At 57.1% G+C, this 24,237-nt stretch overlaps 8 protein-coding genes across 21 annotated transcripts; 5 read left to right on the plus strand and 3 right to left on the minus strand.

The window, feature by feature from the left end:
* Nucleotides 1-2: 2 nt before the first annotated feature.
* Nucleotides 3-3,808, minus strand: H310_03801 (hypothetical protein; the record flags this gene model as incomplete). The annotated part of the gene is made up of 7 exons (XM_008867809.1): nt 3-342; nt 444-1,145; nt 1,386-1,639; nt 1,690-2,358; nt 2,407-2,656; nt 2,731-3,514; nt 3,564-3,808. Coding segments are annotated over 7 exons (3,218 nt in total), but the record flags the coding sequence as incomplete, so codon positions are not given.
* Nucleotides 3,809-4,451: 643 nt separating this feature from the next.
* Nucleotides 4,452-7,253, plus strand: H310_03802 (hypothetical protein). Of its 3 annotated transcripts, none has more exons than XM_008867812.1 (6): nt 4,452-5,317; nt 5,478-5,732; nt 5,786-6,056; nt 6,117-6,313; nt 6,460-6,637; nt 6,696-7,253. In XM_008867812.1, exons 1-6 carry the CDS (start codon nt 4,490-4,492, stop codon nt 6,923-6,925), a joined length of 1,959 nt encoding a protein of 652 aa, XP_008866034.1. In that variant the 5' UTR covers nt 4,452-4,489; the 3' UTR covers nt 6,926-7,253. The 3 variants fall into 3 exon arrangements, with proteins under 3 accessions (XP_008866034.1, XP_008866033.1, XP_008866032.1); XM_008867811.1 differs by having other exon boundaries at nt 6,510-6,637; XM_008867810.1 differs by having other exon boundaries at nt 6,117-6,637.
* On the plus strand, nt 7,247-9,744 carry H310_03803 (hypothetical protein). 3 transcript variants are annotated; one of them, XM_008867815.1, is made up of 10 exons: nt 7,247-7,517; nt 7,574-7,771; nt 7,828-7,916; nt 7,964-8,259; nt 8,315-8,453; nt 8,509-8,655; nt 8,747-8,845; nt 8,895-8,954; nt 8,997-9,182; nt 9,236-9,744. In XM_008867815.1, exons 1-10 carry the CDS (start codon nt 7,280-7,282, stop codon nt 9,629-9,631), a joined length of 1,848 nt encoding a protein of 615 aa, XP_008866037.1. In that variant the 5' UTR covers nt 7,247-7,279; the 3' UTR covers nt 9,632-9,744. The 3 variants fall into 3 exon arrangements, with proteins under 3 accessions (XP_008866037.1, XP_008866035.1, XP_008866036.1); XM_008867813.1 differs by having other exon boundaries at nt 9,009-9,182; XM_008867814.1 differs by having other exon boundaries at nt 9,009-9,744.
* A 946-nt stretch (nt 9,745-10,690) lies between these two features.
* Nucleotides 10,691-13,018, plus strand: H310_03804 (hypothetical protein). Of its 8 annotated transcripts, none has more exons than XM_008867818.1 (9): nt 10,691-10,909; nt 10,967-11,298; nt 11,360-11,538; nt 11,598-11,760; nt 11,838-12,002; nt 12,053-12,289; nt 12,334-12,483; nt 12,532-12,587; nt 12,635-13,018. In XM_008867818.1, the coding sequence occupies exons 1-9, from the start codon at nt 10,752-10,754 to the stop codon at nt 12,803-12,805; spliced, it is 1,611 nt and encodes a 536-aa protein (XP_008866040.1). In that variant the 5' UTR covers nt 10,691-10,751; the 3' UTR covers nt 12,806-13,018. The 8 variants fall into 8 exon arrangements, with proteins under 8 accessions (XP_008866040.1, XP_008866041.1, XP_008866044.1 ...); XM_008867819.1 differs by having other exon boundaries at nt 12,053-12,224; XM_008867822.1 differs by having other exon boundaries at nt 12,053-12,483.
* Nucleotides 13,019-13,320: 302 nt separating this feature from the next.
* H310_03805 lies at nt 13,321-15,684 on the plus strand. 2 transcript variants are annotated; one of them, XM_008867825.1, is made up of 11 exons: nt 13,321-13,372; nt 13,439-13,642; nt 13,701-13,756; nt 13,806-13,851; nt 13,907-14,017; nt 14,084-14,296; nt 14,353-14,525; nt 14,647-14,779; nt 14,843-14,940; nt 14,989-15,096; nt 15,144-15,684. In XM_008867825.1, exons 1-11 carry the CDS (start codon nt 13,333-13,335, stop codon nt 15,300-15,302), a joined length of 1,341 nt encoding a protein of 446 aa, XP_008866047.1. In that variant the 5' UTR covers nt 13,321-13,332; the 3' UTR covers nt 15,303-15,684. The 2 variants fall into 2 exon arrangements, with proteins under 2 accessions (XP_008866047.1, XP_008866046.1); XM_008867824.1 differs by having other exon boundaries at nt 13,439-13,756.
* On the minus strand, nt 15,478-19,619 carry H310_03806 (hypothetical protein). Its single transcript, XM_008867826.1, has 5 exons — nt 19,570-19,619; nt 19,333-19,465; nt 17,368-19,287; nt 15,946-17,315; nt 15,478-15,889 (listed from the first exon to the last, which is right to left on the minus strand). The coding sequence occupies exons 1-5, from the start codon at nt 19,573-19,575 to the stop codon at nt 15,551-15,553; spliced, it is 3,768 nt and encodes a 1,255-aa protein (XP_008866048.1). The 5' UTR covers nt 19,576-19,619; the 3' UTR covers nt 15,478-15,550.
* Nucleotides 19,620-20,345: 726 nt separating this feature from the next.
* Nucleotides 20,346-21,535, minus strand: H310_03807. Of its 2 annotated transcripts, XM_008867828.1 has the most exons (6): nt 21,375-21,535; nt 21,256-21,323; nt 20,894-21,208; nt 20,782-20,835; nt 20,649-20,732; nt 20,346-20,583 (listed from the first exon to the last, which is right to left on the minus strand). In XM_008867828.1, exons 1-6 carry the CDS (start codon nt 21,529-21,531, stop codon nt 20,485-20,487), a joined length of 777 nt encoding a protein of 258 aa, XP_008866050.1. In that variant the 5' UTR covers nt 21,532-21,535; the 3' UTR covers nt 20,346-20,484. The 2 variants fall into 2 exon arrangements, with proteins under 2 accessions (XP_008866050.1, XP_008866049.1); XM_008867827.1 differs by having other exon boundaries at nt 20,649-20,835.
* A 372-nt stretch (nt 21,536-21,907) lies between these two features.
* On the plus strand, nt 21,908-24,135 carry H310_03808 (hypothetical protein). The gene is made up of 9 exons (XM_008867829.1): nt 21,908-21,967; nt 22,038-22,241; nt 22,306-22,367; nt 22,481-22,526; nt 22,600-22,699; nt 22,750-22,976; nt 23,079-23,194; nt 23,246-23,474; nt 23,727-24,135. Exons 1-9 carry the CDS (start codon nt 21,931-21,933, stop codon nt 24,062-24,064), a joined length of 1,359 nt encoding a protein of 452 aa, XP_008866051.1. The 5' UTR covers nt 21,908-21,930; the 3' UTR covers nt 24,065-24,135.
* Nucleotides 24,136-24,237: the final 102 nt, after the last annotated feature.

Genomic DNA, 24,237 nt, shown 5'->3' on the forward strand with positions numbered 1-24,237 from the left:
CATGTCCACCATGCTCATCGTGTTCATGTTATGCAGCCGACACCAGCGAGACAGTCGCGCTGTCGGTGCCATTCGTTTGACTGGAGGCGTTGCCGCTGGGCGCAGGGCATGAAGACCGACCATCTTGACTCGACGGAGACACGTCCGCGACTCGCGCCAACGCTTCGAGCCATGCCGCGCGAATTTCCGCCGTGTCGGCGTAAAAGAGCAACGAATGGCTGTCCATGACGACTTCAAAGCAATTCGGTTTGTCCGGGACAACCCGCCGGACGTACGAGCCCGGCGTCAGCAAGTACTTCACGGGGGAGTCCTTGGGCGACTTTTGCACGAGGATGTGGTGCGCTACAACACTCGAAATACGTCAGCGACACCCCTTGGGACTGCGAACTGCTGTGCGCATGAAGCCAGCAGCGCATGGAATACCATCCAGCCATCACACGTACGAGAAAGCGTGATGAATCGCCGGAGCCAAATCGGATTGACAAAGTGTTTTTGTCGAATCAGTCGCATGAGCAACGGGCCACTGTGCAAGACAGTCGCGTTGTCACGTCGGCGGTGCCGCGCTTTGTGGCGATGGCCGCCGTCCTGCCATCCATCGTTCGACGCCGTCAACGGAGACGTATCGGCAACGTCGTCGTCGTTGGACTCGTCATTGTCACTGTCGCCCGTGTCTAGCGCATACACGTCGCCCGAGCTCTTCTTCTTTACCAGCCCCATGGGTTCATGGACCGCCGCTGCTGCGACCAATCCAAGAGGACTCTTCGTGCTATTGCTCGAACCAGGGCGGTTCTCGTTTTCGGCGCTTGGGTGGCCAGCAAGATACTTGTCAACATGTTGCTGCTGGGCGACTTGGACAGCTGACCCGACAAAGCATCCGCCGCCGTCGCATTGGCACATTCCGCCGTACTCCTGTGGGAGGTTCGCCGCGTCGATGGTCTGTAGCAAGGCCGCGGGGGCGTCGGCTTCGCTCAGGATCGACGTCTTGGCTCGCGTCGTTTCGTTCAACAATGGCTTGACCAGTTTCCAGATCATGCCAAACCACGACGGAACGTTCACGACGAAGATCTTGAGAGACCGCTGGGGGTAATGTTTCTGCATGACGCTGGTGCATCCCCGGACAAACTCGAGCACGTCGCCCGCCAAGTCTATGCACAACAGTTGAAATGATTTCACTCGAGATGGAAAAAACTTGTCGGCAAAACGGGACCACACATCTGTGGCAGCCAAGGAGTCGCGCCGGGGACAAGGGCTCGTCCTCCCAGCACAACGCACGGGGCACATGCGTCGGGACGCCGAGATCCGCTCCGGCTGCGGTTCCAATGACAGCACAGACCACCACGACCATCGATTCGACCATCCTTCGAACGGAAACACACACGCCGTACCTCGCATGCCGATGCCGCGGGCGTCCAAGACAATGCACAACTTTTGCGTGTGGCTGTCCTTGCACGACGCGCACGGACACTTGGTCGTCGCGACGTGGTTGAAAATGTACTCGATGTTGAATAAATAGTGGCCAAACAGGTCGGCGAGCGTGATGCCGTTGGCGAGCATGCCCTTGAGGTCGATCCCGCCCAGCTTTTCAATGTAGACCGGATGTCCTTCCTTGTCGTGTTTGTGGACGCATTGCTTGTAGAATCTACACGATGCTCGATCAGACCGCCACGTCATGGCGACACGTCGTCGCACTGGCGAATCGTGTGGTAGTGCACTTGCGGCGTCGTCAGCACATCGTCCACGCGGTTTTCCTTGCGCCACACCAACGTGTCGTTGTACCGGGCTTGGGCCTTGGCCACGTTTCCGAATTCAGCGACAACAAAGCTACGCGGGACGCTGGCGGCGTCGTCATCGACTCGCGGGTTCTCGATGGCCATCCCGACGTCTTCATTTCCGTCCGTCGAGATGGACGAACCCAAGTCGGCCACAACGGACCACGACACGATCGTGAGCTGAATCGTCACGATTTGGTCGGCTTCGACGACGACACGTGTTCCTGCGTGGGTCTGATGCTGCCGTCGCATCCACCACGAACTCGCGACCCACGCAAGAGGCAGCAGAGGCTTTGCCCAAAGAATCATTTTCCCGTATGGCGTCGATGCCGTGATGTCGCCGGTAGCGACCGCTACGACATACAGCACAGCCAGCCCCAACACGAATCCATGCGTCGCCAGTGTGCTAAAGAGCACGGCGCGGGTTTTGCAGCCTCCTGTCGGGACGAGAGGGGAATTGGTTGCGGTTGCATGAAGGATAAGTTGGATCGGTCGCCGCGCGGGCCAACGATGACGTGTCGTTTTCGTTGGCGCAGTGGGCTGGACGACGTCGACTGTCCACGTTTCGTCGCCGGCCTTGGCGTACAATCTAAACCCGACCATCAGTCCCAAATCGGTGGCATCACGGGATACGCACGTTGCCACGGGGATATCGACAGACCCAAACGAGTCACCGAGCTCCATGTGGAGCTGATTTTGCAATGCCGTCGTGATTGTCACCGCCATGCCGGTCACGTCGTTGTGGTCTGGGACGTCGACCGACGTTCGAGTGTCGTGAATCGTTGACGTGGCCGGAAGGATCCACATGGAGTGGACGACTGGCGCTGGCGGGAGCTTGATCGTCACGCGCAACGTTGTGCCGCGTCCGTCGCATCGAAGGTACGATCCTACGTATCGATTCGTTTTATCATGTCGTCGCCAGCCCCTGGCTCGATCGCCGCCGTCCCATGCGTTCCGTTACCGTGGACAACAGGAGTGCTCTTTTTTCGAAACCGCGTGAGGATTTGATTGAATCCCAGGCGGAGTCGGTTCGAATCGACTACTTGAATCAACACGTTGTCGTCATCGTAGCACAGGACGCGACCGGACGAAGCGACGCCGGATGCAGCGTCGGATTTGGGCTCGCCGTAGTACAATCCCGCCATCGACTCGTGGTGGCTGTCCAGCACGTTGGGCGAGCCCAACGTGGCGCTCGAGGACGAGCTCGCTTCTGAATCGGTTGTCATGTGGGGGGCGGCCGTCGGCCGAACGAATGCAATCGTCATTTCTCCAGGGCGATTCAATTTGTCCGTCGGGGCAAAATGGCCGTTGAATTCAAACCCGATCTTGTTGTTCCAGACCTTGCCGTCGACGTCCATGAGGACCACGACATCGCCGTAGCTCACGGGGCTGCCGAGCTTCAAGTGTGCGTAGTAGCACTCGGGCAGGACGCGAAAGTACGACGGTGTGAAGTGCCGCTCGGACGGAAGGGCGACGCACACGAGGGAGTCGCATTTGTGCAGCTTCAAGTTGTTCGGCCGCACCGCGTCCATGTCAAAGAGGCCGATCATGCCGAGTTCGAGCATGGACGAAGCCGACGCGGGGTGGGTCGGATTCGTTTGGGACGACGGAGAATTGTTGGTGCCGGGAATCGCATGGTCCGATATCGCAGACCAGAGGCAAATGATGTCGCCGAACTTTACGGCTTGAGGCATGCAGTCGGTACAGGTCTTGAGTGACGCTGCTTTGGCCAGTGTCGACTCCACCTGATGGCGATGATAGAAAAGGCGTTGAAAGAGTCAGCCAGGTCGTTACCTGGGGACGGGGAGGTGGCGACAAGGAGGACGTGGCTGGTAACGCTGGTGCAAGGGGCGAGTCGGAACCCATCACCTTCGTCGACGAAATATTGCCTTCAGACCGGTGGTGCACGAGTGTCGGCGTTGTGTCAGGCGCCGGATTCAGCGCGGACGCCATGGAGACCGCGTTTTTGAGCGGCGGCTTGCCCGGGCGCCGCTTGAACAGCCCCGTCAGCGAGGCGTCCGTCCCGCTGTGCGGCATGGGTATTGACGACTGACATTCGGCAGTCGTACTGTATCAGTCGAAATATTTCGTCACTCATGGTCGAAATATATCTATTTTGTTGCCTCCGCGATGTCTTAGCATACTCTATGCAAGGTACTTTGGTCCGCTCGAAAAAATTATCTGCATGTAACGGTGTAGTACCTACTAGAAGTACATTTGTTCTACTACTTGTAGTATTCCCCCCACTGATTACACATAACCACGACGACGTGATGTTGCATCAACCAGACCGATCGCATGCCCTTGATTCCTGGACGGCATCTCTGCCACATGCCGGCTCAAGACGCCGAGGTGCATTTGAGATACCCACCGGACACAGCGCAATCGCGTATGCTTCGCGTTGGCGTGTTCCAGCTGCGTTTCATGCGTCCCTTTCTCGACATTAGTGTTGTAGCTCAAGACGTGGTGAAAGCGGTGCCTCCAAGTCGCCTTGACGGACGGACGAACGGGAGGGTGCGAGGCGTGGCCGAGTACAGGATGCGTGCGCGACCCCGTGCCAGCGTCACTCGCCCGCCACTCGACAGCAGCAGGGCTTTTACTGCCCCATGCCATACGATCTTGGTCGGCACGAACCACATAAATAGACGAATCGGGTTTAATGTCATTTTTATTTTTAACGTCGGACAACTCGAGAAAATCGGGCTTGCCGTGCTGCCACGATGCACCATTACAGCGACGACAGCGTGGCTCGGCAGCGCCTCCATTCAACCCATGGCTTCACCTTGCTGCCTGCCACAGAAGGCGCGCATCCGCCGATGCACCCCGAGTCGTTCCTCCATGACCTCGGTGGTCAACATGTGCTTCCACCACGGTCATCCGCTGTCGACATGTCCGCCTTCACAGCACCGTCCATGCATCCCTTGTACGACCCGCCACCAACCATGTACAACGGCCCAAATCCTCTCGCGTCCGTGCCATCGAACCCGTCGTCCACGTATTCGTGGTACCTCCCCCATGACTTGTCCAACGACCAAGCCGTTGACCGCGATCTCCTCTGCCTTGCATCACCGTGGCCATCGCAACACCAATCAACCACTGCGTCATGTGTCCCGACGTCTTTAGCCTTGTCTGCGTTGTCAACGCCAACGAACTACCTCGACACAAAGCCACACCCTCCCGCGTCGTGGATGCAGCCGCACGTCACGTCGCCAGCGGCCACATCGGCCCCGTCGTTTGCGACCTCCAATAGGTTTTTCACCGCGCACCACGAGCACGTGGCACAACCAGCCTCGACGTATGCAAGTGTCACCAACGACGCGGCGCCCCCAATGCCGTCTCCAACCCAGTTGCAGGGTCCACAAGGACGCCCTCCGGCCAGCTTTCACAAGGGCGTACCTCGCTCTGTCCATACAGGAGTGGGGTTGGCGTGTGCGGTCGAGCCGAGACTGTCGTCCACGTCGTCGTCAGCTGATTCCGTGGACAACAAAAAGGAAAAGCGGAGGACGCAAGTGCGCGACGCGTCTCGCCGCCGCCGTGCGAAACGAAAGGTATTGCTGGCGTTTGCATCGGTTGGGATGACCACGCCGTGGTGGATGCCGTCGAGATGATGTCGTGCTGCTGCGTGTGCGATGTCATGCCTCGACCCTGTTTCACCTTGACTCGATGGATGTGGATTGCAAATGGGACTACACATGCACGTTCGTGTAGGATGAAGAGACCCGGCTGCGTGACCGCATTCAAGAATTGATGCACCAGATTCACATCATGGGCGGTCCACAGTCCGTCGACGGAGTTGGCGCTACGATCGATGGCGCATCGGACGACGCCGCCCTCGACGCAGCGTACCAGCAACAGCTTCAAGTTGTCCGCATGTTGCAGCAAAAGAACTTGCAGTACAAGGAGAAGCTAGCTCAGCATGAACAGTTTGCCCGCATGATTCAATCAGGGATTCAACTCTTGACGGTAACTCTTTGCATGATTGTGTCCGCCATTGACGCGGGACGTCGATTCGATAGGACGACTCAAGTGCGACAGCCACTCAACTGCAATTCCTGCAGCAACAGCAGCTCACTCGTGCCACGGCTTCGGCGGCAACGCCATTGCCGCCTGTCGAGCCTGCCAGTTTGACAGGATCGGCGCCGACCAACCTCTTGGCTACATCTGACCTGGCACGCATGCTGGCTACATCCAGCGTCCGCGACGCATTGACGAAGTGGGCAAAAACAGTCGCGGCAAAGTGCCACCGCGACCTCCACGTGTCCACCTGGGACACCCGTGGTGAAAATGGTATGTTTCTTCAAGTCGAGCTAGCTCAAGATCGAGATGTCACCGATCGTTTCTGCACAGTGACGACGAATGTCGCGATGGGATGGCAGACGCATGTATGGATACCGCTGGCGACATCCAAGCGACGTGAAATGCACGTGCGAAGCCACAAGGTCGTGGTCGGTGCCAACTCGGACGAGTGTGCTGTCAAGACGTGGGAAATGGTCACGAGCATCGCCAAGGCGCGCCGCGTCAATCCCGACATGAAGGCGATCGAGGTAGGAATGGGCCACGCATGTCACGGCCGTCTCGACGTCATGCACGTCCGAAACTCGAACGACTTTGCGATTCCCGGCGCAGTCGTCTCGCGCCATCGAGCGCTCGTGTTGCTTTGGATCGCTCAAGAGCACGACTGCATACGTAGTTGGTGCACGAAGTCACCCCGAGGGAATTGATCGTCGTCGTTCATCGCAGGGTGGCCACTCAAGTCTTGGGCGGCCGGGATCGAGTCACTGTCTCGGTCGTGTCGAAAATGCCGCCAAGTGACCAGACCGACCCGGTCGTGTCCATTGGCGTAGTGTCATTCGACGATGGCGCATTCGGTACGTGCATGCCGCCGGCCAAGACCGACATCCCCTCATGCGTGTGATGCGTGTACAGCGCGATGCATAGCACAGGACGAGATCCACGACCTGGAGCCAGTCGAGCGATTCGGGTGGTCGTTTGCGCCGAACAACGCGGTCACGTTTCAAGGCTGGTACACCGTTCAGGACAATGCACCAGCCGCCGCCACGGCATCGCATCCCGACTTGATCACGACGCAGTACAGCAACGAAACCATGTTTGCCCTTGTCCGGTGGGAGAGCGAAGCCATGGAATCTGTCCTTTGACGAGATCCAGCCGAATTCATACCATCACGTTGAGTCGTGCGAGAATCCAGGACAGCCACATTTGTGAACACAAGTGTGTCCATGCATCCCAGGCACGCCAGCGTTGCTTGAGCAATTGCTGCACACGCGTTCCGGAAACGCAGCATTGCCACAGGGTTCGCCGCGCGCCGTGGTAAATAGTAGCTGCACGAGTACGCAACTCGCCCACGATTCCAGTCGTGTCCTTGCAGGACGGTCGTGCTACCTAGTGGGATGGCCATCCCAACGTTTTCTTGCCATGCCCACGTGCAGCAACATTGGGCCGTATTAATAGAACTTCGTCGCGACCTTCACCTTAAGTGCACACACGTCGCGATGGCGCCGCCCCCTTTGGATGGATGGTATCGTTGCTCCGAGTCAACGTTTGGCGGCTCCGGGGGCCTAGTCGCCGAATGCGGCAAGTACACCATGCCGCTGTGCCATCCTGGCCTTTGCAACGACACGTCCCGGACGCTCGACGTGTTTGTGAAGCGCGTCCTTGCGGCCAACACCACGGCCAACCCGAAGGTCCTGTGGATGGTCCAGGGCGGACCAGGGCTCTCGTCTGCTGACTGTACGTCCCGGACCGTCCACTCGGTTAGTCTCGTCATACGTGGTCGATGTGCGCAGTGGACGGCTGGCTCGCCGACATGTACACGATGTTACATGGCCAAGTCACTCTCATGACAATGGACCATCGAGGCGTCGGGCGCAGCAGCTACCTCACGTGCACGGCCGCCCAGGCCACCACTGGTGGGAGCCCTGGAGGCCGAGACATCACGCGCGGCGAATTGCCCGCATGTCTGGCGAGTGTGCGTCGCAAGTTCGGTACGACGAGTTGGAGCGGCGTCGCATGCCCAACTCACTGCGTTGCCATGCTCCAGGAGCATCGAATTCGGCTGCATTTTCCATCACGAGTGCGGCGACCGATCTCTTGACTGTGATCGACGCGACGTCGTTGCCGGCGCAAGAGGTACGTGTCGTCCTTCGAAGCCACGTCGAGTGTGTCCGTGCACGTAGGTGTATGTCTACGGCGTGAGCTATGGCACGATGTGGGTGCAGCGCGCCATGCTGCTGGAGCCACATTTTCCTGCCACCAACATCCGAGGGTACATTCTAGACGGCGTCGTCACGCACAGCGGTCCGCGGCGCTTGGTGTTTTCCGACTGGGACACCAACCACGGCCGCGTCGCGTCGGCGTACTTCGATTTGTGTACACAGGATGCGTTTTGCGCGGCCAAATTTGTACGCTCGACGCTGGCGGCGACCGCGGCGGTGCTGTACACGCGGCTCAACGGGGCGAGCCATCCGTGCCAGTAAGCCTCGCACCCGCGGGCACCCGTTTTCACGACAACACATGGACGTCCACAGCGCGTTCGTTCAGACCAACTTTGGCGACGCGGCGGGGCTCAAGATCCTCTTCAGCTCGTACTTGCAGGACCCGACGTTGCGGGCGCTCATCCCAGTCCTTGTGTACCGTCTCGAGCGGTGCAATGCCGGCGATATTGTTGTACGTCCACGAATTCCATCCATGTTGTGACCTGGTCAGCGCATCGTGCTGGTAGGTCTTGCAAACCATCCTGAATTCGATCCATGGGCTCGTCAACATGCCGCGCGTGGGGGCGGCGTACTACTCGGAGCTTGTTCGAAATGTCGTGGGGTACTCGGAGCTATGGGAGCTTCCAACGCCTACGCTTGAAGCGCTGCAGGAGGTACGCCACGTGCGAATGGCAAGCAATTTTTCGCCCCCCGAACCCGCACGATCGGCGACTGACCCGTTCGTCGGACGACGGCCGAGCCTAGAGATTCGACTCGAGCATCGTCGCAAGCGGCATGTTTAACGCGCTGCCCGAGTACTGCATCTACTCTGGCGCGACAGACCCCGCTTGCGTGGCTACCAATGTCCGTCTCGTTCATCGAGTCATCCCGCCTCACGCACCTCTTTCGGCAGAGCGTAGTCACGCCGTCCGTCGCGTTTGTGTACACACCCGACGCATATTTCAACCAAACGGTACGGCATCTTCGACCACGCGCGCACCACGTCAGCAACAAGTTGCGGTCGCAGGTGGTTGTGCCTTCCAAGGCGTCGGTCCTGTTGTTGAATGGCGGGCTCGACCCGCAAACGCCTCTGTTTGGAGCACATGACACCCGAGACCTCTTGCAGTCCGCGCGCAAGTTGCTCGTGGAATTTCCGTATTGCACCCATGGCATCGTCGGGATGTCCATCACGACAAACGCCGTACGTGCACGGCCGTCCCTCGATCGTCGACACCACTTTAACTTGTGAGGCAGTCGGCGCCGCCGTGTGGGCAATCGATTCTGGCGTCGTACGTCATGGCAAGCGGCGACTTGGCAGCCGTCGACACGTCGTGCTTGCACTCGCTTCGTCCGATGTCGTTTCAACTGTCGCTCGAGTTTGCCGCGACAGTCGTGCCAGGGATAGCCGGCGACTTGTACGACGGCACGCTGCCTCTGTCGGCCACCGCTCCGCCGTCCAAGCTCACGACAATTCGTCCGCTGACTACCCCGTTGGCCACCACCGCGATGGCTGTGCCATCCCCGCCCTACTTTGTCGAGTTTGCCATCTTGTGCGAGTTAGTCGTCGTAGCGGCCGTGGCCGTCGGGCTCTTGACGTGGGAAGTGCGTCTGCGAGCGGCACGCCGGCGACGGAACGTCCAAGAGAAATAGGAAAACGTCCTGTCCCCCTAGATCGTCCGTCTTCGACATCCCACGTCGTTGTCGTTGCTACTTGTGTTGCATGCAATTTGTGTCGAGCACCTGCTTTCACAACTCTCTACTGCGTCCAGAGCCACCATCACAACCTGCTGGGGCGATGTAGTCGAGAAGGGTACGGTCGCATGGATGTCGACGCTTTCTACAGCACTCGACGCACGCGACTGCTCGATGTATCGACATGACAGCGCCAATGGACTTTTCACTGCCAGCACTCGTTCTTGCAAGCTGGGCGCGGGCTCGTCAATGCGTGGCACCGTGGTTGGTGCACTTTTGTGTTTGACAGGTATCAAAGAAGGTTTGGCTTGTACAAATGCGCTCGGGAAATCAAGACAGAGCTGCCCTACTGCTCGAGACTAGTCTTCATGACCCTGTGCGTTTGCAAGCACTTGGTCGTGCTAGCTGTCCTTTTCTGCAGCGAAGGGACGTTCTGCTGCTCTCACATCCATGAGCAAGGCCGCGACTTGCGTCCCGTTGCACCGTTCGTCGGTGCAGGCGCAACCTAACGTCGTGCAGTTTCCATCCACCACGTCGCATGCGGTGTTCAGTCTCTATTCTACAATTGACGCGGTTCAAACAACGCCACCTTTGCCAGCACACAACGTCCCCGCCCAGCCTCGTAACGCGATGGCATCGCTCCGTCTCGCCGCCCGGCCATCTTGAGCCGCCATAACAGCTACGCCCCCATCATCAAAGCATCCGGTGTTGGTGGCAGGCTGACGTCGTTGCTGCCACGGCCTCTCATGCCCTTGGCACCACGAGAATATTCGACAAGGCACAGCGCCATCCGCCATCCGCTTCCTCACGCGCCTTGACGGTGCCAGCCGTCGTAAGTAGTTGCACCCAATGTCATAGTCAACGAGTCCAACTCTTGCTCAGATGGCGTTGAGCATGACAATTGAGCTGCACCTGTAGGTGCAGCTCAATTGTCGTCCAATCATATCGGCCGATGGGTTCACCATACAAATTTCAAGTCAAATGTGAAAAGGCGTTGTTGACGAAGACAATTCCGATCGATTGTTCCGAGGATGACGGCGAATTCGCGCCACATCTCGTTGTTCAAGCTTCGGACACGATGCGCCGGCATGAGACTGCCGTCCATACCGCGTGCTTGATGTTCTTGCTACTCGCTGCATCAGCTGATGCGAGCGCACAGGTCAACGGTGTCGTGGGCGTCACATGCTCGACCCGATCGGACTGCGGTCAGATTCCGAGTCTCGGATGCCGCGACAGGTTTGGACGACGTGGGGCGGTCGATGCCATTTACGCTGATGGGGGTGACATACGTAGCAAATGCGCCGTGTGCGTCTCGGACAACGACTGCGGCGGCGATTCGTTCACCACGTATCGCTGTGTCAACAGACAAGGCGGCGTTCCCCCCGTGTGCTTGAACAAGAACGTGTTTTCTCCATTCACAGGCGCCGACATCCTCGCGGCGTTTCTCGCGGCACTTAGCACCGCGCTCGGTGCGGCGTGCGGCCTCGGTGGCGGCGGACTCCTCGTCCCGCTCTTCATTGTCGTCGTGGGGCTAACGCCAAAATTCGCCATTCCACTGTCCAAAGCCACGATTCTCGGTGGGGCCGCCGCCACGTACTGGTCCAACTACGGCTCGAAACATCCGTGTACGTGCGATAGCTCGAACCCATCCCCATTCGTCGTAACGACGGCGGACGGCACACCTAGACGCGTCCAGGAGACCCATCGTCGACTACGCTCTGGCCGGCCTCATGGAACCTCCGACGCTGATCGGGACCATTGTTGGTGTCATGGCAAACGGCGTCTTCCCGTCGTGGCTCATCCTAGCCCTGCTCATCCTGCTCTTGGCATTTGTCACGTACCGTGTCACGAAGCGGGCGAATGCGGTAGGTAGCTCCATTTGTGATCGTGGGCCCATTTCAAGGGTGGCGTGGGGGGGGTGTAGATGCATGCCAAGGAGAATGCCGAGAACGCGGCTGCTGCAGCTTCGACGTCGGATCTCCCCGACGTCAACAACTCGACACCTGAAGTCCACGTGGACAAGGAAGACCACGACGACGGTGTCGCCGCTGAATGTGTGCATTTTCGAGTGGACGACAACGTCCCAGGTACAGAAATCGATCCTTGCCTCGAGAAAAACTTGTCGCACGATGGGATGGCAGCGTCATGAACTCGCGGACCATAGCTGCCACCAACATGGCTTCGGTCCAGGACTCGCTGCTAGCGACGTGTCACGCTCAGGAAATGGACGTGTTTCCGTTCCGCCAGTGCATTTTGCCGCTTCTTGTGTGCATTGCGGCGATTCTGGCGCAGTCGCTGCTGCGCGGCGGCCATGGCGCGCCGAGCTTAGGTACTGCTCGCCTTGTTTGCATGCCGTCGTTGGTTACGGTGTGCCTGTAGTCGGGGTCGCATGCGGGTCGGCGCTGTACTGGCTGCTTATCCTGCCCCCAACGGCGATCCTTGCCGCCGTCACATTCCTCATGGGCCGCCTCCTCCTTCGCCGCACCCACCTCTACGCTGCATGCGGCATGGAGACCGTCAAAGGCGACGTCGCATGGACTCGGCATAAAACGTACGTCGCGTTTCCGTTGCAGTGCGTCGTCGCAGGGTTTGCGTCGGCGTTGCTGGGCATCGGAGGTACTTGTCACAACTCGTGGGCAACCAGCTCGTGACGACGGCAGGTGGGATCGTGCAAGGGCCGTTGATGCTGGAACATGGGGTGACGCCGCTCGTGCAAAGCGCGACCGCGTCGTACATGATTCTGTACACGTCGACGTCGACGACGATTCAGTACACGATTGCGGGCCAATTTCCCGGCGACTTGCAATATGGTACGGGTGTTTTTCATGCCAACGGTGGGGTGACACCGTGCTCGGTAGATTATGTGCTGTGGTACGTCGCCCTGGGGTTCCTCGGTGGTGTTTTTGGCAAAAAGGTGCGCTCGCGCGAAGACGAACGAGGCACTCACGGCGCCATGCGCAGGTCGTGGAACGGCTCATTCAAAGAACTGGTCGCATGTCGTACTTTTTGTACTTTTTGGCGGCCAACTCGGCGATCCAGGCGGTCGCGATGGGGTACATCGGTGTCAGCAACGTCCTTCAAGACATCAAGACGGGCGACAGCATCGGGTTCTCCAGCCTCTGTCATGGCTAACGTATGAATGCACCAGACGAATCCTAGACGATGTAGGGGTTAGAGGACTCACTTCACGGGCAGCACTCATGAGACGACGCATCGATTTCCTCGAGGATGTGCCTTGCCATTCCCATGCGAATCTTCTCAGTCGGTCGACGCCGCGGAGGCGCGGTTGCGGTTGATACACTCAGGATGGCCATGAGCGTCCTTTGATTGATGTGAACGCGTTCCAGACGTTTTCTATCTTTTGCAACAGCAAAACCATGGAGAGACATACGAAAACAACATACGCACACGATGGCAATCATCGTCTGAGCGCAGTAGCATGCACACGGCACCACCGAGTGCCGTTTGCTGTAGCCCTTTGCTCGTCATGATGCACGTTATTGGTTGTCGCACTTGTCACTGTGCTCTGTTGCGTATATTGATTGAGTAGTCACACTGCGGAATATCGGCTTGACTGCTTGATACGTTGACTTGTTCCGAACATGTTTGAAACACCTCCAAGAAGAGCCGCCATTATTTCTCGTTCGGCAAAAAGCTTCATGGCGGCGGCGACCCTCTATCCTGCTGTGTTTATCCATGGTGTGCCAACAATGCGCCGTATCGTCTATGGATACCACTTAACTGTGCGAGTGTGTATGGCGATAGGCACTCTGGGCTGGGGCCGACGTACTCCGTTCTTCAACCTTGCTCCGGACTACTGGCCGTTGAAGCACCTCGAGGACATCAACCCGAACCACATTGTTGTGGAAGTCGGCATTGCGTCATCGGACCACGACCGAGCATGCGAAACCTTTTATCAACTCATCGGCGGCCGTGTCGACTACGGGGAAGCCCATGCTGCCGAGAAGGGTCCGACGCGGTTCTGGACTATACTCGACACATGACTGGATGGAATGTTCACGTTTAGGACATTCGCGCTATGGAGCAACCTTTGACACAGCGTTGCACCCAACATGGAGCGAGGTATGTCGACGTCACTTTCGTCGAGGAGACTGATCAAGCGAATCTCCAGTCGAACCCTGTCCACCTCATCGGACACAGTTATGGTGCCACCACCGGTATCCGCTTCGGCGCTCGTCCTTCCCGACCGGCATTTCACATGTTCTTTTGCAGCGCTCGAGTTGTACCAGCTTCTGTGCGTGGACTTTTTCGGCATCGGGAGCAATTACAAGTGGGTCAAGAGCGTCGTCTCGATCTCGGGGACGCTCTCCGGCACGACGATAGGTAATATTACACCTCCCGTCGCGTCGCTTTTGGTCACGGCGAGCGACTGTCCATTTGTCCTTGTAGGGTCCATGCTCGGCTCAACACTTGGAAACCCGTCCCCGTTCGGCACGATCAGCTACTGGATTGCATGTGGGTTTGCAACGCTGCACAAGCTTCAGCAGCACGTTCCATGTCTGTCGCTCCTGTACGACCTTCGCATGCCTCAGTGGTCGGAATCGTCGTCATGGCGAACCTTGTACAACCCAGCGCACAAGCCGCTCAACACGGACGACAACGGTGCGCGTCTATCTCTCCCGCGCCATCTTTCGCCTGACGCGCTTGCTGCATCATAGTGTTTACGTGCTTACTGCCCCAACACCGGCTCGAGAAGAACCACAACCTCGTCCACATGGATAAAATCCACTTGTTCAGCATTGTGTCGCAAACGGCAAGTGTCTTGACGTACCCGCCCGTGGTGGAAATGGTGTCGATCGCGGCGCTCCTGGCCATGTGGAAGCTCAAGAAGGTTGGCTTTGTGCGAGGACAATGTCCACTTGTGTATATCTTGGTTTCATCGATTGCGCATGTCAACGCCGCTTGGCAAGCGATTCGACGTCCATCTCTGATGCCATGCCTGTCGTGCGTAGCCAAAGCTGTGGATTGGACTGCTGTCGCTTTGGCTGTGCCGACGCCTGGCCAAGGTGGACTGGTCCAAACCGTCGCTGTTCCTGGCCTACTTTATGCGGCGCCATGCTGAAAACGCCGACGCGTTCTTTGAAGGTGTGTCTGATGCGACGATGGAGAGATATCTCCATGGCTGCGCATGACCAGACTGTCGAGTAGGCTTTGACAAGGATGCGTGGCAGCACTCGGACGGCGTTGTGAACTCGTACTCCATGATTCGACCACGGTTAAGCCTGACGTCACAGCTCCCGATCGAGGTGCGCCATCATCGCCACTCGTCACTTGACATGTATGCTGTGGCAAAGGAATCCCCGCAGCAGGATGGATCGTCGTCCGCCGTCATGGTCCGTGTGCCATCCCATGTATCGATTGACATGGGCGAGCCCGACGTCCTCTGCGCCACGATTCCCATGGTACGATCGAATGCCAGCATGGACACGTAACGATGTCGTCTTGGCAGGGACAATGGCATGTCTACCGGGTGGCCAAGAACCACTTGTGTGGTACACGTGGCGATAGCGATGCCCGAGAGCTGTACACACGGCTCTTCCGTCTCCTCAATCAGATCAGCGGCCTGTCGTTCGATACGAACGATCGTGGCATCGTCAATTCGTGCTGACGGCATGTAGCTTAAAACTCGAATCGATGTGTCGGCCCATGTGAAAACGATCGGTCGCCTTCCGTCCATACTACACAAGTGGCGATGGCAGCGCGCCCAGCCCCTTTGGGAACGACAGCTACATCAAGGACTGGACAACTGCCATTGCTGCAGCGGGAAGACGGCAACGTCTTTTCAAGGCACAGTGGAAGGCTGTTGATCAGCAGCACATCATGCATCTCGTGTTGACGATGCGTCCATATTTTCTACTAGTGTCCGCGACGAGATGGGAGCGACGCGGCAGCCACCATCGACTTGAAAGCGGCGTCGAGGGTCGTGGCCGCTCTTGCAAGACCCGACAATTCGTCGTTGAAGAGGCGGCAATTATCCCACACGAGCTGGACGTCGCTGACAAAGGCGGGCGACACGTTGCCACCGTCTTTCTCGACAGCGTACTCATTGCGCCGGAGACGGGTTGCAATCGTGGTCAGGTCCATGCGTCGTTTGACCACGTCGTCATAGTACTCGACGTCCTCCACCGGGTTCAAAAACGGTTTGGCAAATGGATGGTCGGCGATCCCGGCGAGAAGGCTTCGCATCACTGACGACTAATTTTGCCACACGTCAATCGTTTGCTCGACCCCGTGATGCCACGATTGCCTACCTTGTTTCGTTGCTTCGACAGGTCTTGGCACACCTTCTTCACGTACAACTCGTCGACGTTGCCCAGGCACTCGTGGCACTGCCAGTTGTCGGGGAGTTCGTCTTCGCGCTTGTTCAAGCACGACAAGTGGAACGATCGAGGGCACACGTCGCAGCACACCAAGTCTCCGTCGACCTTGCACACGCTGCAATAGTCCAAATTCATGTCGACTTCATCGACAACGGCGTCAAGACGCTCCATGGTCGCTTCGACGTCCCCGGCACAATTCGACGTGGCCTTCTTTGCGCGTTTGTCGAAATTACTCAGTGGTATACGTGCCTTCTTCTTGGTTTTGGCACGGGTTGACGCTGCTGATGGAGTTTTGGGCGCCGTTGCGTCTGCAGCCGTGCGTTCGTCATCGTCAACGTCTTCATCTTGGACGGACGCAGCCGACTGTCCTCGTCGGCGAACCACGCGCTTGGACGTCTCCGAGTCGGTGCTGTCCTTGCTCGTCGCGCCAAGGGGTCGCTTGGCGGAGCTGGACGGCTTGTCCTTGGACTCTTCAACAGGCAGTGCGGACATTGAAACGTGGTCGTTCGAACACGCAGCAGAGAGTGCTGCACTGCTGGTTTTGGCTGGTTTCGACGGCGCCGCCTTGGCATGTGGAAGAACGAAGAAGTCGTCGTTTTTGTGTTGATTGATCAAGGCGCCAGGAAGAGGCGCGGCAGCGCGCGGTTTCCGTTCGCGAATGTTGCTCTCGGCAACGGTTGCCACGTGAAAATGGTTGCCATGCGTTTTCGCATGGTGCAGTTGTGCAGGCTCGGAACGTGTCGAAGAAGGGATCGCGTCCCCTCGCTTGAGACGCTTGAGCACGGGCTGGGCAGTGCATGCCTCGTCCGTCGCAAGCTCGTTGAGCGCATTCACGTTTTTGCTGCCTCGCCCTGTCAAAGGCACCGCGTCCTTGGTATCGCCCGACGACTTTGCGTCAAGCATCGGTGCATGGATCAAATTGAAATTGCCCTCGCTGTTGGCACTTGCAGAGCTGTCCTCGGCGATGCCGTGCGTCGATGGTTTCGTGCTACGGCGCTTGTATATCATTCTTCCGCGCGGGATGTCGCCCTTTGCGGACGTGGTGGTTAAATTCTGGACTGCCGGCGCCGCATGGCCGCTTTGTTTCGGTCGTTTTGCCGAGGAGGTCGACGCGCCTCCTGCAGCCGTCTTGGACGCTTTCACGGCTGCGCCAACTGATTCATTGTTTTTTCCCGACGATGAATCGGTTCTGAATTCGCCATGAGGCACGGCGCTCGACGGTCCTATCTCCACTGTGCTCACGGTCGCACCGTCTTGAAGTGTAGTGGCAGAGTCCTTCACAGGTTTTTCACGCACTGTGCCTATATAGGTTGACATGAGCACCAAAACGCTTCAAGGTCCTATGTAGCATACCGTTTGTGGACGCTGCCGTCGAGCTGGAGGCATTTGTGGAAGCCACGGCATTTGTCGTTGGCTCTGGAACCCTTTCAGTAAGGGTTGTCTTGTTGGTTGGCAGCAATGTAGTCCTTTTTGTTGCCCATGGTGTCGTCAATCCGTCCGGCTGCTTTGCGTCTGGTTCGTGCTTTGAAACATTGGCGTCGGGCGGTCGAGTCGTCGATTTTGCTGCCGATTTCCTTTCCTGCAACAAACTTGTTTCGTTTAGTTGTCCAACCTCCGTCGACGAGACCACGATGCCCCGAGCGTCAGTGATTTGTTGTGTCGCCGCTTGTTTCGGGACGGCTTTCTCGGAGTCGGTGGCACGAGATGCGTCGTTCGAAGCCGCTTCAGCCATTACGTTTGTCATGTCCGCCGCATCGGTTTTCGCACTATTTGTTGGTTGCAATAGCGTAAATGGTCTTTCGTTGCCAGACTGGGCATTGGACGTCGTGAAGTTCGATACCACCACAAAACTCGTGGCTGGCTGATGGGAAGTGCCGTCAAGTTTGGGCGGACCTGGTGCAGCATCGTCCATCACGGCTTTGGCAGCTTGCTTTGGCATAATCGAACGAAAACGCACGACGTGAGATGGAAACTGTCCACTCGATAGCACGTGCTCCGCTCCTTGTGTCGCAGTGAAAACGGGATGATGGGAGGCACTCAGAGCAGCAATCTCGGGAGAAGTTGTCGCTTTCGGCATCGCCGTTGGCAACTCATTCGCTGTTTTCGCTTCGGTTTGTCGATTGGATGCTTGTTTGAACGACTGGACAGGAACAACGGCAGGCTTGGCTTCCGCGATTGCCGGGTCCATGCGTTTTGGCGACTTCGCGCTCTGGACGGTCTCCTCGGTTGATTTTGCTTCGTCGACGGCTTGGACGACTCGATGGTAGTGATGCGAACGAGAATGACCCAGCATGGACTTTGCTGTGTCCATGCGATTCATCGCCGTGGAATGCTGCTGCGCTGTCCTGTCGTGGTCGATCCGGGAGGGCTCCTTGCTATCCGCTTCGAACATCGGGTCGCCCATGGTCGTCCAGTGGTTCCGACTTGCGGCCGACTTGGTGTCCGGGCAGGCGTCGTCACAAGGATGGAGCGATCGGGGTGATGAAGGCAGACCCGTTTGCTTTCTTGCCACGGTAGGTTTGTGCGGCATACGTTTCGCCGACGATTTAGGCTCGCCCACTTCGTGATTTTCGTCAATGGCTGAGGTCTTCGCTGCAGGGACGGGGGATGCTTCGGACGTGTCTTGTCGGTTGGAGTTGTGGTGCTGGGTTCGCCATGAGTCGGCATTTATGGTTGCAGCCGTCGACACGGGGGAGCTGGTTGTGTTCTTGACTCGCACGGACGACAGGGTAGTTTCCGTGTGTGGTGACAGCAACGACTGGAGCGACGATGGCGCCGATATCGACCTTTCTTGATGGGGCCGTCCTGGTTTGTCTGCCAGAGAGGAGGACGCCGCATTGACGTACGAGTCGTACTGCTCAATCTGCTTGGCCACCACTTTCGTACACACGACGCACGAGCATGCATGGAGGCAGATCGGACATGGCGCGACCGAGTGGGCGCTGCCTTCTTCGAGCATCGTCGAGACCAGCGTTCGCGTAAGCCGTTCAAAATGGACGACGCAAATCGAATGGCCAAAATCAAAGTACGGGCAAATGTTCAACACGAGCGATGGGGTCGTGTTGGTTGTCGCCGTCGCCGTACAGACGTGGCACAGCCCGTGCTGGATGAAGCTGCAACGATCGACCAACGGTAGCTTTCGCTGCAATGCACTTGTGTACGCCGCCACTTTCCACTTGTGCGTCCCTAATGCGGCCTCGGACATGGACGGATCGGATTCGGGCAATTCATTTTGCTTGGGATTTGGACGAAGGGAGATGTTCCCGCTCGGAGCTACAGCAAGTGTCTTTGGGAAGACACATCGACAAGGCGGCGTACCTATATGATCAGGGGGCGCATGCAGCGTCGATATGTTCTCCTGTCGCAAACCATCGGGCAACGGAGGCGACACCGTGCTCAAAGACGCTAGCCATTGCTGAGATGCACGGGAACCGCCGACCCTTCTCTCAAGCTACAAAAGCAAGTTAGCACGACGGGAAACACAAGGGATGTCATGCACAGGCCATCTAGAGCATGCAGGGAGCGCTCTGCATGCACAGCCCCGTCCAATCTCACCTCCATAATGCCGCAACTCCGAAGCAGTCGAGGGATTTACAAGATGCAACCTGGGCAATTGGACTTTAACCTCTCCTATCGCATTTGCCATTTACGTTTTATGTAGAGGAAATCCCTTGTCCAATCATTAGCTTTCAACGTCATGTCTTCCATGCTTGGTCAAAGACAACTTGGACTCCCAAAATGCGTTATATCTAGTTCAATCCATCCAGGTCAGCATAGCGTACAGCCAAACCACTGACCAAGTATGGCTGGCCGATACCTGCACGCACGGTGCCTTCGGTCGACAGCCGAATGGCTGCCGCATCCTTCGTTGTCCACGCGCCTACTCGCACATCGAGCAGCGTACATGCGGAAAACTCATCCAAACGCTTCACACGTATTAGCTTTACTGATTGCACATAAATCCGGATAATCAACTAAATGGTACATGTAAGATGTACGAAACTTTGCAAACGTGATCTTGGCTGGTGCTGAGTACGGTCTTCAAAACCGTGGGCCATTAACGTGGCAGGGGTTCGATTCCTCCTCGATTGCGATAGTTTTTCCTCTTGATTTTTGTATCGTTTCCAATGCGACGACATTTTCACTTTTGACCATGACGGCGCACGGGAACTAGGCAAGACGACCTGTGGAGCCATGCGCACTGCAAAGGCAGCGGGAAAGCCCGTCATACTTGGTGCTTGATTCGCTCTGAAATAGGCGACGTGACTCGCCTACTTTGCTTGGTGGACGGAGGTGCAGAGCGCTGCCTCAACATTGCGATGGCGTTGCCATGGAAGGATGGTGGAGACAATTGAAATAAGTTGTTTGCATTGCACAACGAGGCGAAAGAGACCACATCCCGAGATCGAGTGCATAGACGATTGGATATCTTTAGCCGCCATGTGCCCTTCCTTCAGACGACACATATTCTCACGGAATGATGCGGATCCCGTTTTCCACGAGCTTGTATTGCACAGTCCACGCCCCAAGACGCGTATCGGCCAACGACACTGGTCGCCGCATCGTCACCTGCCCAAAGCATACGCACCATCGTGACGTGCGTTTCGAATGCCGCATGGTTGATTGCGTCTTACCGAGCCATGAATGTCCTTGCAGTAACCACTGTCCAGCCCACGAACAGAGTATTCAAACGTTGCCAAGTCACTCAAGGCCGCTGTCTAGACAGCACAGTCGATTACCATACACACATATGTCGAGCAATTGTACAAAGAAAGTGTCGTCGCCTTCGACATCTCCATGATTCAGCACTACGAACGCCGTCTAGCCCAACGTTAAGCTTTGGACGTGGCAAGATGAGTGTCCAGAAGCAAGTGCGCACCTCAGTCATCAAGGCCAGGTGGCGGCAGTACCGAAGAAAAGTCAGTGTGTTTGGAACGCCAAATTGATCCACGAGCGCAGACGCGTCATCCACGACAATGCAAACGTTGCCCGTCGTGACAGCGGTGGCGAAGTCTCTCAACTGGCAGAACAGCGCCTCGAGGGACTCCGGATCGTCTGAGAACGAAGAGAGCACGGCTGTCAAGCTGGTCGAAGCGGTTTGTTGTGGATTGCACCAGTCGTACGGGTGGGAAAATCCATCAATGTGAAGCCACGCACAAGGCTTGGCCTGCTGTGCTTTGAACACATTGACACCCTAAGAAATACGAGGTATTGCACTACATGACCGAGTGCGCAACATACCAGCTTGCGGCCGATCGAAGCATAATGCTCCAACGTGTTCGCCAGCGCCACAACACACACTCGTTGCTCTACCACGGCACGATCATGTCGTGTTGAGCAGACTGGAGGTCGAGTCGTACCAGCTTTCAAGAACATGGATGTGATGTGGTGCATGAAGTATGCTCCAGGCGCTTCAACTACATCATTGATCACCACAAACTCGTGCCGTGGCAAGTTCAGCGGCGTAAACTCGAGCTCCGTTGGCCACGCCGCTGCCATGACGCAATTTCGCCACATGCAACTCCGGATACTGCAAATTTCCGGATAATGGGACATGCATTCTGTCGAGTGGAATGTCCTAAACGTAGCCATGACGCATTGTTCAAGTGACCAGTAAGATTGCCATCCATGTCTTCGATGCTGGACGTCCGCCTACTCTCGTCCATATGCTCCCTGCCACACGAGAAAACAACTCATCAGTGCGTGGTAAATCAAATGCAGCACTCGCGTTCTCTGGCGCCACGTAAAAGCACCCACATGGCTTGGACAATGTGTCCGAGTCAGGAGTTTCCCACCTTCGGGACGTTTATTCGGACGAAACCTGGGTCACGCAAATGAGATTCCTAACTAGGACTATTTGAAACGCATACGGTTTGTGATGCAAGAGAGAACTTTCGCATCGTCGTCGTCGGCATCATGGAGGCGACGGCGGATCCGGTGGTGCTAATCCATGGTACGTGGGCGAGGGGACGAGTCATCGTGCAGTGCTCTCACGGGAATGGGTGGGATTGTTCGATGGGTAGGTGTATTCGGATGGGGCAACAAGTCGCCACTGTTCAACATGTTGCCCAACTACTGGCCGGTCGCCGAACTCAACCGCGTAAATCCCAATCACATCATTGTGGACGTCGGCAAGGTGTCGTCCGACCACGATAGAGCGTGCGAAGCGTTCTATCAACTTTACGGTGGCCAAGTAGACTATGGCGAAGCGCACTCGGCTGAAAACGGTGCGGCTGCCGTAACTCAACCACGTCGTCGTGCACGGTCGTCTCACGCACGCGTCATACCCAGGACACAAACGATTTGGAGCAACGTACTCGAAAGAAAATGCAAAGCACACGCGGTGGAGTGCGGTACGTGCGACCAACCGTGACAATCTTTCCCGATGGCTTCATCACCGTCGAACGACGCGTCCACGTTCTCGTGCTTGTGTGGGCTGGTTTCTCACATGAAGAGCGCATTGTAGGAGAATCCAGTTCATCTCCTTGGGCATAGCTATGGGGCTACCACAGGTACCCACACCTTCCCACTGGATCGCAGTCAAGCGACTCCACCCAGACGACGTGCACTAATGCATCGGTGTAGCTATTGAGCTGTATCAACTGCTGTGCACGGACTTTTTCAAAGTCGGGTCCAGTCATGCATGGGTGAAGAGCATCGTGTGCATATCGGGGCCATTGACGGGGTATCGGCTCGCTTGATTAGTTGAATCTTGAGATGGTCGTTTATGCACAGGTCCACGCTGTGCAACGCGATTGGAGCCAGCTTGAAGGGAGACCTCCCGGTGCTCGGGCCAGGACACATCATGGTGGCTGGCCTTGGCTTGATGTGGAAGCTCCAGAACTTTTACTTTCCATGGCTCAAGCACATTTACGACTTGGACCTGGGCCATTGGACCAACAACACGACGTGGGAAATGTTTTACTCGACACGCAGTGCCGTGCACACGAGCCGTGATCTAGGTACGTCTGTTCAACGAAACAGTGCGATGAAAATCGGACAAATCAGCGGCACTGGATACAACGATGGCGTCGCTCGCTCAGCGTGACGACTGGTTGCTGTAGCGCTGTACGACTTGCTGCCGGCCCGACGGGTGCAGCGCAACAGCCAACTCGTTGAAATGGACAAAGTGCACTTGCTCAGTATTGTGACGACAGCGACGGACCAGCATCACGTTCCAGTCTGTACAACGACACGTGTTTCAATGCATTGATCAAGAACATGCGCGTAGATTCGAGAGTGGGTGATGGCATTTGGAGTGGTCTGGCTCCTCTTTCGGCGAAAGCGACTGTGGCCGACGCGATCACTGCGATGCGCACTGTGCCTCACTCTGATTGCCATGACGTGGCGCAAGCTCGGGAAGGTCGACTATTCCAAAGTTCGGTCCAGTTTGTGGGGTCTCATCTGGGTCATTCGGTCCTACACGAGCTCCATGCATAAACACGATCCTCTCTACAACGGTACGATCTCTCGCCATTTCTGTGATGCACGTGCATCCGTGGCAAGTGTGTGTTTGGAACGTAATCGGCCCCCCTCGTCGTGGCGACGCTACCATGGTTCCTCAACTCTGGTGCTCCCGCACTGTCAACAACCCCTTTCGTGTGTGAAACCTACTGTCCTCTGTGATGGAGCGTTGTTGTGATGCGGTGTCCCGTTGATGGCCACTCGTCTGTACCGTTTTACCTGACGGCGCATTGTCATGTTGGACGTAGGGTTTGAAAGCGCGCATTGGGTGCACAACGACGGCGTAGTCAACACGTACTCGCAGGTGTATCCCCGTGTGGAAGGCCCGAAGTGCGCCGACAGTCCAGCTCTCGACCGCCGACCCCGGTCCGAGTCGCACATGTCGATCGACCTCGAAGCCGAGAACGAAGTCGACAACCACACAACACAACTCATCAAGGGGACGTGGCACACGTATCGCATGGGAAAGAACCACTTGTGCGGCACCCACTGGGACAAGGAGGCCCACCACCTGTACACGCACTTGTTCAAGCTCCTCAACAAGTGGGTTGCCCAGACGACGGCCGCCGACCCAGCACCAAGATAACAAATAAAACCTGCCGCCAGTGCGGACAGACCAGTTGGTCCACATCGTTCCTGTCCCTTGGCGCAGGTTCTTTCACAGGAGAGCGCCAGTCCGTCCAGATCCATCATCTTCCTCAGCAAGCCAGCCGAGGTGTGGTGATGGTTGTACGGTGGATGGTCGTGCCAACGACGCAC

Source organism: Aphanomyces invadans, assembly GCF_000520115.1.
Source record: "Aphanomyces invadans strain NJM9701 unplaced genomic scaffold supercont1.6, whole genome shotgun sequence".
NCBI lineage: Eukaryota > Oomycota > Saprolegniomycetes > Saprolegniales > Verrucalvaceae > Aphanomyces > Aphanomyces invadans.